At 42.6% G+C, this 15,980-nt stretch overlaps 1 protein-coding gene across 1 annotated transcript in view; it reads left to right on the forward strand.

The window, feature by feature from the left end:
- rims2b (regulating synaptic membrane exocytosis 2b) overlaps positions 1–15,980 on the forward strand; it is a 181,011-nt gene that overhangs the window by 108,189 nt on the left and 56,842 nt on the right. Inside the window, exons 9-10 of the mRNA XM_031789285.1 lie at positions 5,733–5,904; positions 11,191–11,344. Coding sequence (XP_031645145.1) covers positions 5,733–5,904; positions 11,191–11,344 — 326 coding nt within the window. The remainder of the gene's footprint in view (positions 1–5,732; positions 5,905–11,190; positions 11,345–15,980) is intronic.

Consider the following 15,980-nt stretch of genomic DNA (forward strand, 5'->3'; position numbering starts at 1 on the left):
GGTTGTATTACTGTCTTATACCATGGTTGTATTACTGTCTCATACCTTGGTTGTATTACTGTCTGTTTTATACCATGGTTTTATTACTGTCTTATACCATGGTTGTATTACTGTTTGTCTCATACCATGGTTGTATTACTGTCTGTTTTATACCATGGTTGTATTACTGTATTATACCATGGTTGTATTACTGTTTGTCTTATACCATGGTTGTATTACTGTCTTAAACCATGGTTGTATTACTGTCTGTCTTATACCATGGTTATATTAATGTCTGTCTTATACCATGGTTATATTACTGTCTGTCTTATACCATGGTTGTATTACTGTCTGTCTTATACCATGGTTGTATTACTGTCTGTCTTATACCATGGTTGTATTACTGTCTTATTCCATGGTTGTATTACTGTCTGTCTTATACCATGGTTATATTACTGTCTGTCTTATACCATGTTTATATTACTGTCTGTCTTATACCATGGTTGTATAACTGTCTGTCTTTTACCATGGTTGTATTACTGTCTGTCTTATACCATGGTTGTATTACTGTCTGTCTTATACCGTGGTTGTATTACTGTCTGTCTTATACCATGGTTATATTACTGTCTGTCTTATACCATGGTTGTATTACTGTCTGTCTTATACCATGGTTGTATTACTGTCTTATTCCATGGTTGTATTACTGTCTGTCTTATACCATGGTTGTATTACTGTCTGTCTTATACCATGGTTGTATTACTGTTTGTCTTATACCATGGTTATATTAATGTCTGTCTTATACCATGGTAATATTACTGTCTGTCTTATACCATGGTTGTATTACTGTCTGTCTTAAACCATTGCTATATTACTGTCTGTCTTATACCATTGTTATATTACTGTCTGTCTTATACCATGGTTGTATTACTGTCTGTCTTATACCATGGTTGTATTACTGTCTGTCTTATACCATGGTTGTATTACTGTCTTATACCATGGTTGTATTACTGTCTCATACCTTGGTTGTATTACTGTCTGTTTTATACCATGGTTGTATTACTGTCTTATTCCATGGTTATATTACTGTCTGTCTTATACCATGGTTATATTACTGTCTGTCTTATACCATGGTTGTATTACTGTCTGTCTTAAACCATTGCTATATTACTGTCTGTCTTATACCATGGTTATATTAATGTCTGTCTTATACCATGGTTATATTAATGTCTGTCTTATACCATGGTTATATTACTGTCTGTCTTATACCATGGTTATATTACTGTCTGTCTTATACCATGGTTGTATTACTGTCTTATTCCATGGTTGTATTACTGTCTGTCTTATACCATGGTTGTATAACTGTCTGTCTTATACCATGGTTGTATTACTGTCTGTCTTATACCATGGTTATATTAATGTCTGTCTTATACCATGGTTATATTACTGTCTGTCTTATACCATGGTTGTATTACTGTCTGTCTTATACCATGGTTGTATTACTGTCTTATACCATGGTTGTATTACTGTTTGTCTTATACCATGGTTGTATTACTGTTTGTCTTATACCATGGTTGTATTACTGTCTTATACCATGGTTGTATTACTGTCTGTCTTATACCATGGTTATATTAATGTCTGTCTTATACCATGGTTATATTACTGTCTGTCTTATACCATGGTTGTATTACTGTCTGTCTTATACCATGGTTGTATTACTGTCTGTCTTATACCATGGTTGTATTACTGTCTTATTCCATGGTTGTATTACTGTCTGTCTTATACCATGGTTATATTACTGTCTGTCTTATACCATGGTTATATTACTGTCTGTCTTATACCATGGTTGTATTACTGTCTGTCTTATACCATGGTTGTATTACTGTCTTATTCCATGGTTGTATTACTGTCTGTCTTATACCATGGTTGTATTACTGTCTGTCTTATACCATGGTTATATTAATGTCTGTCTTATACCATGGTTGTATTACTGTCTGTCTTATACCATGGTTGTATTACTGTCTTATTCCATGGTTGTATTACTGTCTGTCTTATACCATGGTTATATTACTGTCTATCTTATACCATGGTTGTATTACTGTCTGTCTTTTACCATGGTTGTATTACTGTCTGTCTTATACCATGGTTGTATTACTGTCTGCCTTATACTATGGTTGTATTACTGTCTTATACCATGGTTGTATTACTGTCTGTCTTATATCATGGTTGTATTTCTGTCTGTCTTATACCATGGTTGTATTACTGTCTTATACCATGGTTGTATTACTGTCTCATACCGTGGTTGTATTACTGTCTGTCTTATACCATGGTTGTATTACTGTCTGTCTTATACCATGGTTGTATTACTGTATGTCTTGTACTATGGTTGTAATACTGTCTTATACCATGGTTGTATTACTGTCTAAAACCATTTTTGTATTACTGTCTGTCTTATACCATGGTTATATTAATGTCTGTCTTATACCATGGTTGTATTACTGTCTGTCTTATACCATGGTTATATTAATGTCTGTCTTATACCATGGTTGTATTACTGTCTGTCTTATAGCATGGTTGTATTACTGTCTGTCTTATACCATGGTTGTATTACTGTCTTATTCCATGGTTGTATTACTGTCATATTCCATGGTTGTATTACTGTCTGTCTTAAACCATGGCTATATTACTGTCTGTCTTATACCATGGTTGTATTACTGTCTGTCTTATACCATGGTTGTCAAATCAAATCAAATTATATCAAATTTATTTGTCACATACACATGGTAAGCAGATGTTAATGCGAGTGTAGCGAAATGCTTGTGCTTCTAGTTCCGACAATGCAGTAATAACCAACGAGTAATCTAACCTAACAATTCCAAACTACTACCTTATAGACACAAGTGTAAAGGGATAAAGAATAAAGAGTATGTACATAAAGATATATGAATGAGTGATGGTACAAAGCGGCATAGGCAAGATGCAGTAGATGGTATCGAGTACAGTTTATACATATGAGATGAGTAATGTAGGGTATGTAAACAAAGTGGCATAGTTTAAAGCGGCTCGTGATACATGTATTACATAAAGATGCAGTAGATGGTACAGAGTACAGTATATACATATGAGATGAATAATATAGGGTATGTAAACATTATATTAAGTAGCATTGTTTAAAGTGGCTAGTGATATATTTTACATCAATTCCCATCAATTCCCATTATTAAAGTGGCTGGAGTTGAGTCAGTGTGTTGGCAGCAGCCACTCAATATTAGTGGTGGCTGTTTAACTGTCTGATGGCCTTGAGATAGAAGCTGTTTTTCAGTCTCTCGGTCCCAGCTTTGATGCACCTGTACTGACCTCGCCTTCTGGATGATAGCGGGGTGAACAGGCAGTGGATCGGGGGGTTGTTGTCCTTGATGATCTTTATGGCCTTCCTGTGACATCGGGTGGTGTAGGTGTCCTGGAGGGCAGGTAGTTTGCCCCCAGTGATGCGTTGTGCAGACTTCACTACCCTCTGGAGAGCCTTATGGTTGTGGGCGGAGCAGTTGCCGTACCAGGCTGTGATACAGCCCGACAGGATGCTCTCGATTGTGCATCTGTAGAAGTTTGTGAGTGCTTTTGGTGACAAGCCGAATTTCTTCAGCCTCCTGAGTTTGAAGAGGCGCTGCTGCGCCTTCTTCACAATGCTGTCTGTGTGGGTGGACCAATTCAGTTTGTCTGTGATGTGTACGCCGAGGAACTTAAAACTTACTACCCTCTCCACTACTGTTCCATCGATGTGGATAGGGGGGTGTTCCCTCTGCTGTTTCCTGAAGTCCACAATTATCTCCTTAGTTTTGTTGACGTTGAGTGTGAGGTTATTTTCCTGACACCACACTCCGAGGGCCCTCACCTCCTCCCTGTAGGCCGTCTCGTCGTCGTTGGTAATCAAGCCTACCACTGTTGTGTCGTCCGCAAACTTGATGAGTGAGTTGGAGGCGTGCGTGGCCACGCAGTCGTGGGTGAACAGGGAGTACAGGAGAGGGCTCAGAACGCACCCTTGTGGGGCCCCAGTGTTGAGGATCAGCGGGGTGCAGATGTTGTTACCTACCCTCACCACCTGGGGGCGGCCCGTCAGGAAGTCCAGTACCCAGTTGCACAGGGCGGGGTCGAGACCCAGGGTCTCGAGCTTGATGACGAGTTTGGAGGGTACTATGGTGTTAAATGCTGAGCTGTAGTCGATGAACAGCATTCTCACATAGGTATTCCTCTTGTCCAGATGGGTTAGGGCAGTGTGCAGTGTGGTTGAGATTGCATCGTCTGTGGACCTATTTGGGCGGTAAGCAAATTGGAGTGGGTCTAGGGTGTCAGGTAGGGTGGAGGTGATATGGTCCTTGACTAGTCTCTCAAAGCACTTCATGATGACGGAAGTGAGTGCTACGGGCGGTAGTCGTATAGCTCAGTTACCTTAGCTTTCTTGGGAACAGGAACAATGGTGGCCCTCTTGAAGCATGTGGGAACAGCAGACTGGGATAAGGATTGATTGAATATGTCCGTAAACACACCAGCCAGCTGGTCTGCGCATGCTCTGAGGGCGCGGCTGGGGATGCCGTCTGGGCCTGCAGCCTTGCGAGGGTTAACACGTTTAAATGTTTTACTCACCTTGGCTGCAGTGAAGGAGAATCCGCATGTTTTGGTTGCGGGCAGTGTCAGTGGCACTGTATTGTCCTCAAAGCGGGCAAAAAAGTTATTTAGTCTGCCTGGGAGCAAGACATCCTGGTCTGTGACTGGGCTGGTTTTCTTTTTGTAATCCGTGATTGACTGTAGACGATTCTACTTTGTCTCTATACTGACGCTTAGCTTGTTTGATTGCCTTGCGGAGGGAATAGCTACACTGTTTGTATTCGGTCATGTTTCCGGTCACCTTGCCCTGATTAAAAGCAGTGGTTCGTGCTTTCAGTTTCACACGAATGCTGCCATCAATCCTCGGTTTCTGGTTTGGGAATGTTTTAATCGTTGCTATGGGAACGACATCTTCAACGCACATTCTAATGAACTCGCTCACCGAATCAGCGTATTCGTCAATGTTGTTGTTTGACGCAATACGAAACATATCCCAGTCCACGTGATGGAAGCAGGTTGTATTACTGTCTGTCTTATACCATGGTTGTATTACTGTCTTATACCATGGTTGTATTACTGTCTTATACCATGGTTGTATTACTGTCTTATACTATGGTTGTATTACTGTCTTATACCATGGTTGTAGTATTGTCTGTCTTATACCATGGTTGTATTACTGTCTTATACCATGGTTGTATTACTGTCTTATACCATGGTTGTATTACTGTCTTATACTATGGTTGTATTACTGTCTTATACCATGGTTGTAGTATTGTCTGTCTTATACCATGGTTGTATTACTGTCTTATACCATGGTTGTATTACTGTCTTATACCATGGTTGTATTACTGTCTGTCTTATACCATGGTTGTATTACTGCCTGTCTTATACTATGGTTGTATTACTGTCTTATACCATGGTTGTAGTACTGTCTGTCTTATACTATGGTTGTATTACTGTCTTATACCATGGTTGTAGTACTGTCTGTCTTATACCATGGTTGTAGTACTGTCTGTCTTATACTATGGTTGTATTACTGTCTTATACCATGGTTGTATTACTGTCCTAAACCATGTTTGCATTACTGTCGCATACCAACGTTGTGTTACTGCCCTAAACCATAATCTTAATGGATATGGTATCCTTCCTTCTAGTGACAAAAGCAAAAGGAGAACGAAAACGGTGAAGAAGTCCCTGGAGCCTAAATGGAACCAGACGTTCATGTACATGCCTGTCCACTGGAGGGAGTTTAGAGAGCGCATGCTGGAGATCACTCTGTGGGACCAGGCCAGGGTCAGAGAGGAGGAGAGTGAATTCATGGGAGGGGTAAGATACATTACACATTAACTTAATATTACATAACACAACACAACATAATACAACACAGTGTCACGCCCTGACCTGAGATATGTCTGTTTACTTTATATTTTGGTTAGGTCAGGGTGTGACTCGGGTGGGTATGCTAGTTTTGTATTGTCTAGGGTTTTGTATTGTCTAGGGTTTAGTAGGTCTAGGGTTTTTTGTAATCCTATGTTTGCCTGATATGTTTCACAATCAGAGACAGCTATTTATCGTTGTCTCTGATTGGGGATCATATTTAAGTAGCCATTGCCCTTTGGTGTTTGTGGGATCTTGTCTATGTGTAGTTGCCTGTCAGCACTCGTTTGTATAGCTTCACGTTTCGTTTTGTTATTTTGTTAGTTTGGTCAGTGTTCATTCTTTAAATAAATAAGAATGTACGCATACCACCCTGCGCTTTGGTCCGATCTTTATAATGAACGTGACACACAGCACAATACAACACCGCACAATACAACACAACACAATATAACACAACACAACACAATATAACACAACATAATATAACACAACATAATACAACACAACATAATACAACACAGCATAATATAACACAAATCAAATCAAATTTTATTTGTCACATACACATGGTTAGCAGATGTTAGTGCGAGTGTAGCGAAATGCTTGTGCTTCTAGTTCCGACAATGCAGTAATAACCAACAAGTCATCTAGCTAACAATTCCAAAACTACTACCTTATAGACACAAGTGTAAGGGGATAAAGAATATGTACATAAAGATATATGAATGAGTGATGGTACAGAGCGGCATAGGCAAGATACAGTAGATGGTATTGAGTGCAGTATATACATATGAGATGAGTATGTAAACAAAGTGGCATAGTTAAAGTGGCTAGTGATACATGTATTACATAAGGATGCAGTAGATGATATAGAGTACATTATATACGTATACATATGAGATGAATAATGTAGGGTATGTAAACATTATATTAGGTAGCATTGTTTAAAGTGGTTAGTGATATATTTTACATTAATTCCCATCAATTCCCATTATTAAAGTGGCTGGAGTTGAGTCAGTGTGTTGGCAGCAGCCACTCAATGTTAGTGGTGGCTGTTTAACAGTCTGATGGCCTTGAGATAGAAGCTGTTTTTCAGTCTCTCGGTCCCAGCTTTGATGCACCTGTACTGACCTCGCCTTCTGGATGATAGCGGGGTGAACAGGCAGTGGCTCGGGTGGTTGCTGTCCTTGATGATCTTTATGGCCTTCCTGTGACATCGGGTGGTGTAGGTGTCCTGGAGGGCAGGTAGTTTGCCCCCGGTGATGCGTTGTGCAGGACTCACTACCCTCTGGAGAGCCTTACGGTTGTGGGCGGAGCAGTTGCCGTACCAGGCGGTGATAGAGCCCGACAGGATGCTCTCGATTGTGCATCTGTAGAAGTTTGTGTGCTTTTGGTGACAAGCCGAATTTCTTCAGCCTCCTGAGGTTGAAGAGGCGCTGCTGCGCCTTCTTCACGATGCTGTCTGTGTGAGTGGACCAATTCAGTTTGTCTGTGATGTGTACGCCGAGGAACTTAAAACTTACTACCCTCTCCACTATTGTTCCATTGATGTGGATAGGGGGGTGTTCCCTCTGCTGTTTCCTGAAGTCCACAATCATCTCCTTAGTTTTGTTGACGTTGAGTGTGAGGTTATTTTCCTGACACCATACTCCGAGGGCCCTCACCTCCTCCCTGTAGGCCGTCTCGTCGTTGTTGGTAATCAAGCCTACCACTGTTGTGTCGTCCGCAAACTTGATGATTGAGTTGGAGGCGTGCGTGGCCACGCAGTCGTGGGTGAACAGGGAGTACAGGAGAGGGCTCAGAACGCACCCTTGTGGGGCCCCGGTGTTGAGGATCAGCGGGGTGGAGATGTTGTTGCCTACCCTCACCACCTGTGGGCTGCCCGTCAGGAAGTCCAGTACCCAGTTGCACAGGGCGGGGTCGAGACCCAGGGTCTCGAGCTTGATGACGAGCTTGGAGGGCACGATGTTGTTAAATGCCGAGCTGTAGTCGATGAACAGCATTCTTACATAGGTATTCCTCTTGTCCAGATGGGTTAGGGCAGTGTGCAGTGTGGTTGAGATTGCATCGTCTGTGGACCTATTTGGGCGGTAAGCAAATTGGAGTGGGTCTAGGGTGTCAGGTAGGGTGGAGGTGATATGGTCCTTGACTAGTCTCTCAAAGCACTTCATGATGACGGAAGTGAGTGCTACGGGGCGGTAGTCGTTTAGCTCAGTTACCTTAGCTTTCTTGGGAACAGGAACAATGGTGGCCCTCTTGAAGCATGTGGGAACAACAGACTGGGAAAGGGATTGATTGAATATGTCCGTAAACACACCAGCCAGCTGGTCTGCGCATGCTCTGAGGGCGCGGCTGGGGATGCCGTCTGGGCCTGCAACCTTGCGAGGTTTGACACGTTTAAATGTTTTCCTCATGTCGGCTGCAGTGAAGGAGAGTCCACATGTTTTAGTTGCGGGCAGTGTCAGTGGCACTGTATTGTCCTCAAAGCGGGCAAAAAAGTTATTTAGTCTGCCTGGGAGCAAGACATCCAACATAATATAACACAACACAACATAATACAACACACCGTAATATAACACACCGTAATATAACACAGCATAATATAACACACCACAATATAACACACCACAATATAACACAGCATAATATAACACAGCATAATATAACACAGCATAATATAACACAGCATAATATAACACAGCATAATATAACACAGCATAATATAACACAGCATAATATAACACAACATAATAAACACAATATAATATTACACAACACAACATAATATAACACAACACAATATAACACGTCATAACACAACGCAATATCAGACAACAGTATATAACACAACATAATATAACACAATATAGCACAACATAATATAACACAACATAATATAACACAACATAATAAACACATAATATAACACAGCATAATATAACACAGCATAATATAACACAACATAATATAACACAACGCAATATCAGACAACATAAAATAACGAAGCATAATATAACACAGCATAATATAACACAGCATAATATAACACAGCATAATATAACACAGCATAATATAACACAACATAATAAAACACAACATACAATTATGTAACACAACGTAATATAACAAAACATAACACAATACAACACATAGATAGACATGTCAGAGATAGCATATCCTGATGTAAATTAACGTCACTAAATATAATGTAACATAACATAATGCAGCATAACATAAGGTAACAGAACTTAACATAATGTAACACAATATAGCATAATGAAAAACAACATAAAGTAACATAATATAATATAACATAACATCATGTGAAATAACATAATGTAACGTAACATAACGTAATGTAACACAGCATAACATAAAATAATGTAACATAACATGATGTTACATAACATAGTGTAACATAACAGAATGTAACATATCATAATATAACACACCATAACATGACATAACATAATGTAAAATAACATAGCATAACAGAACAGAATTGAAAAACGTAACATAACATGATGTAGCATAATATAATATAACATAACATAATATAACAGAACTTAACATAACATAACATAATGTAACATAACATGACATAATGTAACTTTACATAATTCCACATAACGTAATATCACGTTATTTAACATAACATAAAGTAACATAACCTAGTGTAACATACCATAACTTAACTTAACATAACATAAAGTAACATAACCTAGTGTAACATACCATAACTTAACATAACATAATATAAAATAATATAACAAAACTAAATGTAAAAACATAACGTAACATAACTACTTAACATAACAATGTCTCATAACGTAATATAATGAAACATAAAGTAAAATAACATAGCATAACACAACACAACACAACACAATGTCCAATAAAGTAACATAATATAAGATAATGTAATATAAACTAACATAACATAATATAATATAACATAAGATAATGTAACCTAAAATACTATAACATAATTTAACTGAACATAACATAATATATAATAATATAACCAAACTTAACATAACAATGTTACATAACGTAACATTATGTAACATAATGTAAAATAACACAATGTAATATAACATAATTTAACTAAACATAATGTAACATAATATAACGTAACAATGTAACCAAACTTAACATAACACAATGTTACATAACGTAACATTATGTAACATAACATAATGTAAAATAACACAATGTAATATAACATAATTTAACTAAACATAATGTAACATAATATAACGTAACAATGTAACCAAACTTAACATAATATAATGTAACATAATATTACATAAGTTAACATAAAATAAAATGATGTCAATTAACCAAATGTAATGTAATGTAACAAAACATAATATAATGTAATCTAACGTAAGATGATGTAACATAACAATGTAACATAACATAATGTAACATACCATAACATCACTTAACATAACGTAATACATCATATCATGCAACATAATGTAACATCTATTTTTTAGCATAACGTAATGTAACATAACATGTAACATAACCTAATTTAACATAATGTAACATAATATGATGTAACATAATGTAACATAACACAATGTAAGATAACATATATACATCATAACATGCAACATAATGTAACATATATTTTTTTTGCATAACGTAATGTAACATAACATAACGTAACATAATGCAACATAGTGTGGCCCAGTGGTTAGAGCATTGGACTAGTAACTGGAAGGTTGCAAGTTCAAACCCCCGAGCTGACAAGGTACAAATCTGTCATTCTGTTATAACTCACTGTTCCTAAGCCATCATTGAAAATAATAATTTGTTCTTAATTAACTGACTTGCCTAGTTAAATATAGTTAAAAAAATAATGTAAGATAATATTACATAACATCATATAATTTAACATAACAATGTAATATAACATAATCTGACATAACACAACAGAACTAATACATCGTCCGATCACGATTCAAGTATCTACACTAGGATGTACAGAATGTTCTCACGTTTACAAATGATACAGAAATAGTCTTTGTAGATTTAGACTTTGGGTTAGATGTTGTATTTGGAATTTTATTTCTCTCCTTCTACAATTTTATAATTACAACTCATTATCTTCGATCTTTGGCTGAAGAGAGCATCAGCCCAACGTTTCTGTTTGGATCACATGTTTTACATGGTCTGTTATCTCTTCTGCTAAGTCAGTGAATACATGTATTGTGTTGTCAGATCCTCATAAACCTGGAGACAGCCTTGATGGACGACACAGCCCACTGGTACAAGTTGCAAACCCACGATGTATCCTTCTTGGCAATGCCCAACCCCTCACCCTACACGCAGAGGAAACTGCTGTCGGGAGAGAGCCCCGCTAGAAGGTTACAGAGTAGGTCTCCACCAGCATCAGCATCAGCACCACACACACCTAACCATGTCTCCACCTGCACCTGCACCACACACCTAACCATGTCTCCACTATCACCACACAACTAACCATGTCTCCACTATCACCACACAACTAACCATGTCCCCACGAGCACCACACAACTAACCATGTCCCCACGAGCACCACACACCTAACCATGTCCCCACGAGCACCACACACCTAACCATGTCCCCACGAGCACCACACACCTAACCATGTCCCCATCAGCACCACACACCTAACCATGTCCCCACCAGCACCACACACCTAACCATGTCCCCACCAGCACCACAGCTAACCATGTCTCCACCAGCACCTGCACCACACACGTAACCATGTCTACAAACACCTAACCATGTCCCCACCAGCACCACATAGCTAACCATGTCCCCACCAGCACCACACACCTAACCATGTCCCCACCTGCACCACACACCTAACCATGTCCCCACCAGCACCTGCACCACACACCTAACCATGTCCCACCAGCACCACACCCCTAACCATGTCTCTATCACCACACACCTAACCATGTCCCCACCAGCATCACATCTAACCATGTCTCCAGCAGCACCTGCACCACACACCTAATCATGTCCCCACCAGCATCACACCTATCCATGTCTCCAGCAGCACCTGCAACACACACCTAAACATGTCTCCACTATCACCACACACCTAACCATGTCCCCACCAGCACCACATACCTAACCATGTCCCTACCAGCACCACACCTAACCATGTCTCCACTATCACCACATACCTAACCATGTCCCCACCAGCACCACACCTAACCATGTCCCCACTATCACCACACACCTAACCATGTCCCCACCAGCACCACACCTAACCATGTCCCCACCAGCACCACACCTAACCATGTCCCCACCAGCACCACACCTAACCATGTCCCCACTATCACCACACACCTAACCATGACTCCACTAGCACCACACACCTAACCATGTCTCCACTAGCACCACACACCTAACCATGTCCCCACCAGCACCACACCTAACCATATCCCCACCAGCACCACACCCAACCATATCCCCACCAGCACCACACCCAACCATGTCTCCACTATCACCACACACCTAACCATGTCTCCACTATCACCACACACCTAACTATGTCTCCACTATCACCACACACCTAACCATGTCCCTACCAGCACCATACCTAAACATGTCTCCACCAGCATCTGCAACACACACCTAACCATGTCTCCACTATCACCACACACCTAACCATGTCCCCACCAGCACCACATACCTAACCATGTCCCCACCAGCACCACATACCTAACCATGTCCCCCACCAGCACCACACACCTAGCCATGTCCCCACCAGCACCACACACCTAACCATGTCCCCACCAGCACCACACACCCAACCATGTCCCCACCAGCACCACACCTAACCATGTCCCAACCAGCATGTCTACCATGTCTCTATCACCACACACCTAACCATGTCCCCACCAGCACCACATACCTAACCATGTCCCCACCAGCATCACACCTAACCATGTCCCTACCAGCACCACATCTAACCATGTCCCCACCAGCACCACACCTAACCATGTCTCCACTATCACCACACACCTAACCATGTCCCCACCAGCACCACACCTAACCATGTCCCCACCAGCACCACACCCAACCATGTCTCCACTATCACCACACACCTAACCATGTCTCCACTATCACCACACACCTAACTATGTCTCCACTATCACCACACACCTAACCATGTCCCCAACAGCACCATACCTAACCATGTCTCCACCAGCATCTGCAACACACACCTAACCATGTCTCCACTATCACCACACACCTAACCATGTCCCCACCAGCACCACAAACCTAACCATGTCCCCACCAGCACCACACACCTAACCATGTCCTCACCAGCACCACATACCTAACCATGTCCCCACCAGCATCACACCTAACCATATCCCCACCAGCACCACATCTAACCATGTCTCCACTATCACCACACACCTAACCATGTCCCCACCAGCACCACACCTAACCATGTCTCTACTATCACCACACACCAAACCATGTCTCCACTATCACCACACACCTAACCATGTCCCCACCTGCACCACACCTAACCATGTCCCCACCAGCACCACACCTAACCATGTCTCCAATATCACCACACACCTAACCATGTCTCCACTATCACCACACACCTAACCATGTCTCCAGTATCAACACACACCTAACCATGTCTCCACTATCACCACACACCTAACCATGTCCACACTATCACCACACACCTAACCATGTCCACACCAGCACCATACCTAACCATGTCTCCACCATCACCTGCACCACACACCTAACCATGTCTCTAGCAGCACCACACCTAACCATGTCCACACCAGCACCATACCTAACCATGTCTCCACCAGCATCTGCACCACACACCTAACCATGTCTCCACTATCACCACACACCTAACCATGTCCCCACCAGCATGTCTACCATGTCTCTATCACCACACACCTAACCATGTCCCCACCAGCACCACACCTAACCATGTCCCCACCAGCACCACACCCAACCATGTCTCCACCAGCATCTGCAACACACACCTAACCATGTCTCCACTATCACCACACACCTAACCATGTCCCCACCTGCACCACATACCTAACCATGTCCCCACCAGCACCACACACCTAACCATGTCCCCACCAGCACCACACACCTAACCATGTCCCCACCAGCACCACACACCTAACCATGTCCCCACCAGCACCACACACCCAACCATGTCCCCACCAGCACCACACCTAACCATGTCCCCACCAGCATGTCTACCATGTCTCTATCACCACACACCTAACCATGTCCCCACAAGCACCACACCTAACCATGTCCCCACCAGCATGTCTACCATGTCTCTATCACCACACACCTAACCATGTCCCCACCAGCATCACACCTAACCATATCCCCACCAGCACCACATCTAACCATGTCTCCACTATCACCACACACCTAACCATGTCCCCACCAGCACCACACCTAACTATGTCTCCACTATCACCACACACCTAACCATGTCCCCACCAGCACCATACCTAACCATGTCTCCACCAGCATCTGCAACACACCTAACCATGTCCCCACCATCACCACACACCTAACCATGTCCCCACCAGCACCACATCTAACCATGTCTCCACTATCACCACACACCTAACCATGTCCGCACCACACCTAACCATGTCTCCACTATCACCACACACCTAACCATGTCTCCACTACCACACACCTAACCATGTCCCCACCAGCACCACATACCTAACCATGTCCCCACCAGCACCACATACCTAACCATGTCCCCACCAGCACCACACACCTAACCATGTCCCCACCAGCACCACACACCTAACCATGTCCCCACCAGCACCACACACCTAACCATGTCCCCACCAGCACCACACACCCAACCATGTCCCCACCAGCACCACACCTAACCATGTCCCCACCAGCATGTCTACCATGTCTCTATCACCACACACCTAACCATGTCCCCACCAGCACCACACCTAACCATGTCTCCACCAGCACCACATACCTAACCATGTCCCCACCAGCACCACACACCTAGCCATGTCCCCACCAGCACCACACACCTAACCATGTCCCCACCAGCACCACACACCCAACCATGTCCCCACCAGCACCACACCTAACCATGTCCCAACCAGCATGTCTACCATGTCTCTATCACCACACACCTAACCATGTCCCCACCAGCACCACATACCTAACCATGTCCCCACCAGCATCACACCTAACCATGTCCCTACCAGCACCACATCTAACCATGTCCCCACCAGCACCACACCTAACCATGTCTCCACTATCACCACACACCTAACCATGTCCCCACCAGCACCACACCTAACCATGTCCCCACCAGCACCACACCCAACCATGTCTCCACTATCACCACACACCTAACCATGTCTCCACTATCACCACACACCTAACTATGTCTCCACTATCACCACACACCTAACCATGTCCCCAACAGCACCATACCTAACCATGTCTCCACCAGCATCTGCAACACACACCTAACCATGTCTCCACTATCACCACACACCTAACCATGTCCCCACCAGCACCACAAACCTAACCATGTCCCCACCAGCACCACACACCTAACCATGTCCTCACCAGCACCACACACCTAACCATGTCCCCACCAGCACCACACACCCAACCATGTCCCCACCAGCACCACACCTAACCATGTCCCCACCAGCATGTCTACCATGTCTCTATCACCACACACCTAACCATGTCCCCACCAGCACCACACCTAACCATGTCTCCACTATCACCACACACCTAACCATGTCTCCACTATCACCACACACCTAACCATGTCCCCACCAGCACCTGCACCACACACCTAACCATGTCTCTAGCAGCACCACACCTAACCAAGTCCCCACCTTCACCACACACCTAACCATGTCTCCACCAGCACCACACCTAACCATGTCCCCACCAGCACCACACCTAGCCATTTCTTTACTAGCACCACACCTAAACATGTC

Source organism: Oncorhynchus kisutch, linkage group LG14, assembly GCF_002021735.2.
Source record: "Oncorhynchus kisutch isolate 150728-3 linkage group LG14, Okis_V2, whole genome shotgun sequence".
NCBI classification, from domain to species: Eukaryota; Metazoa; Chordata; class Actinopteri; order Salmoniformes; family Salmonidae; genus Oncorhynchus; species Oncorhynchus kisutch.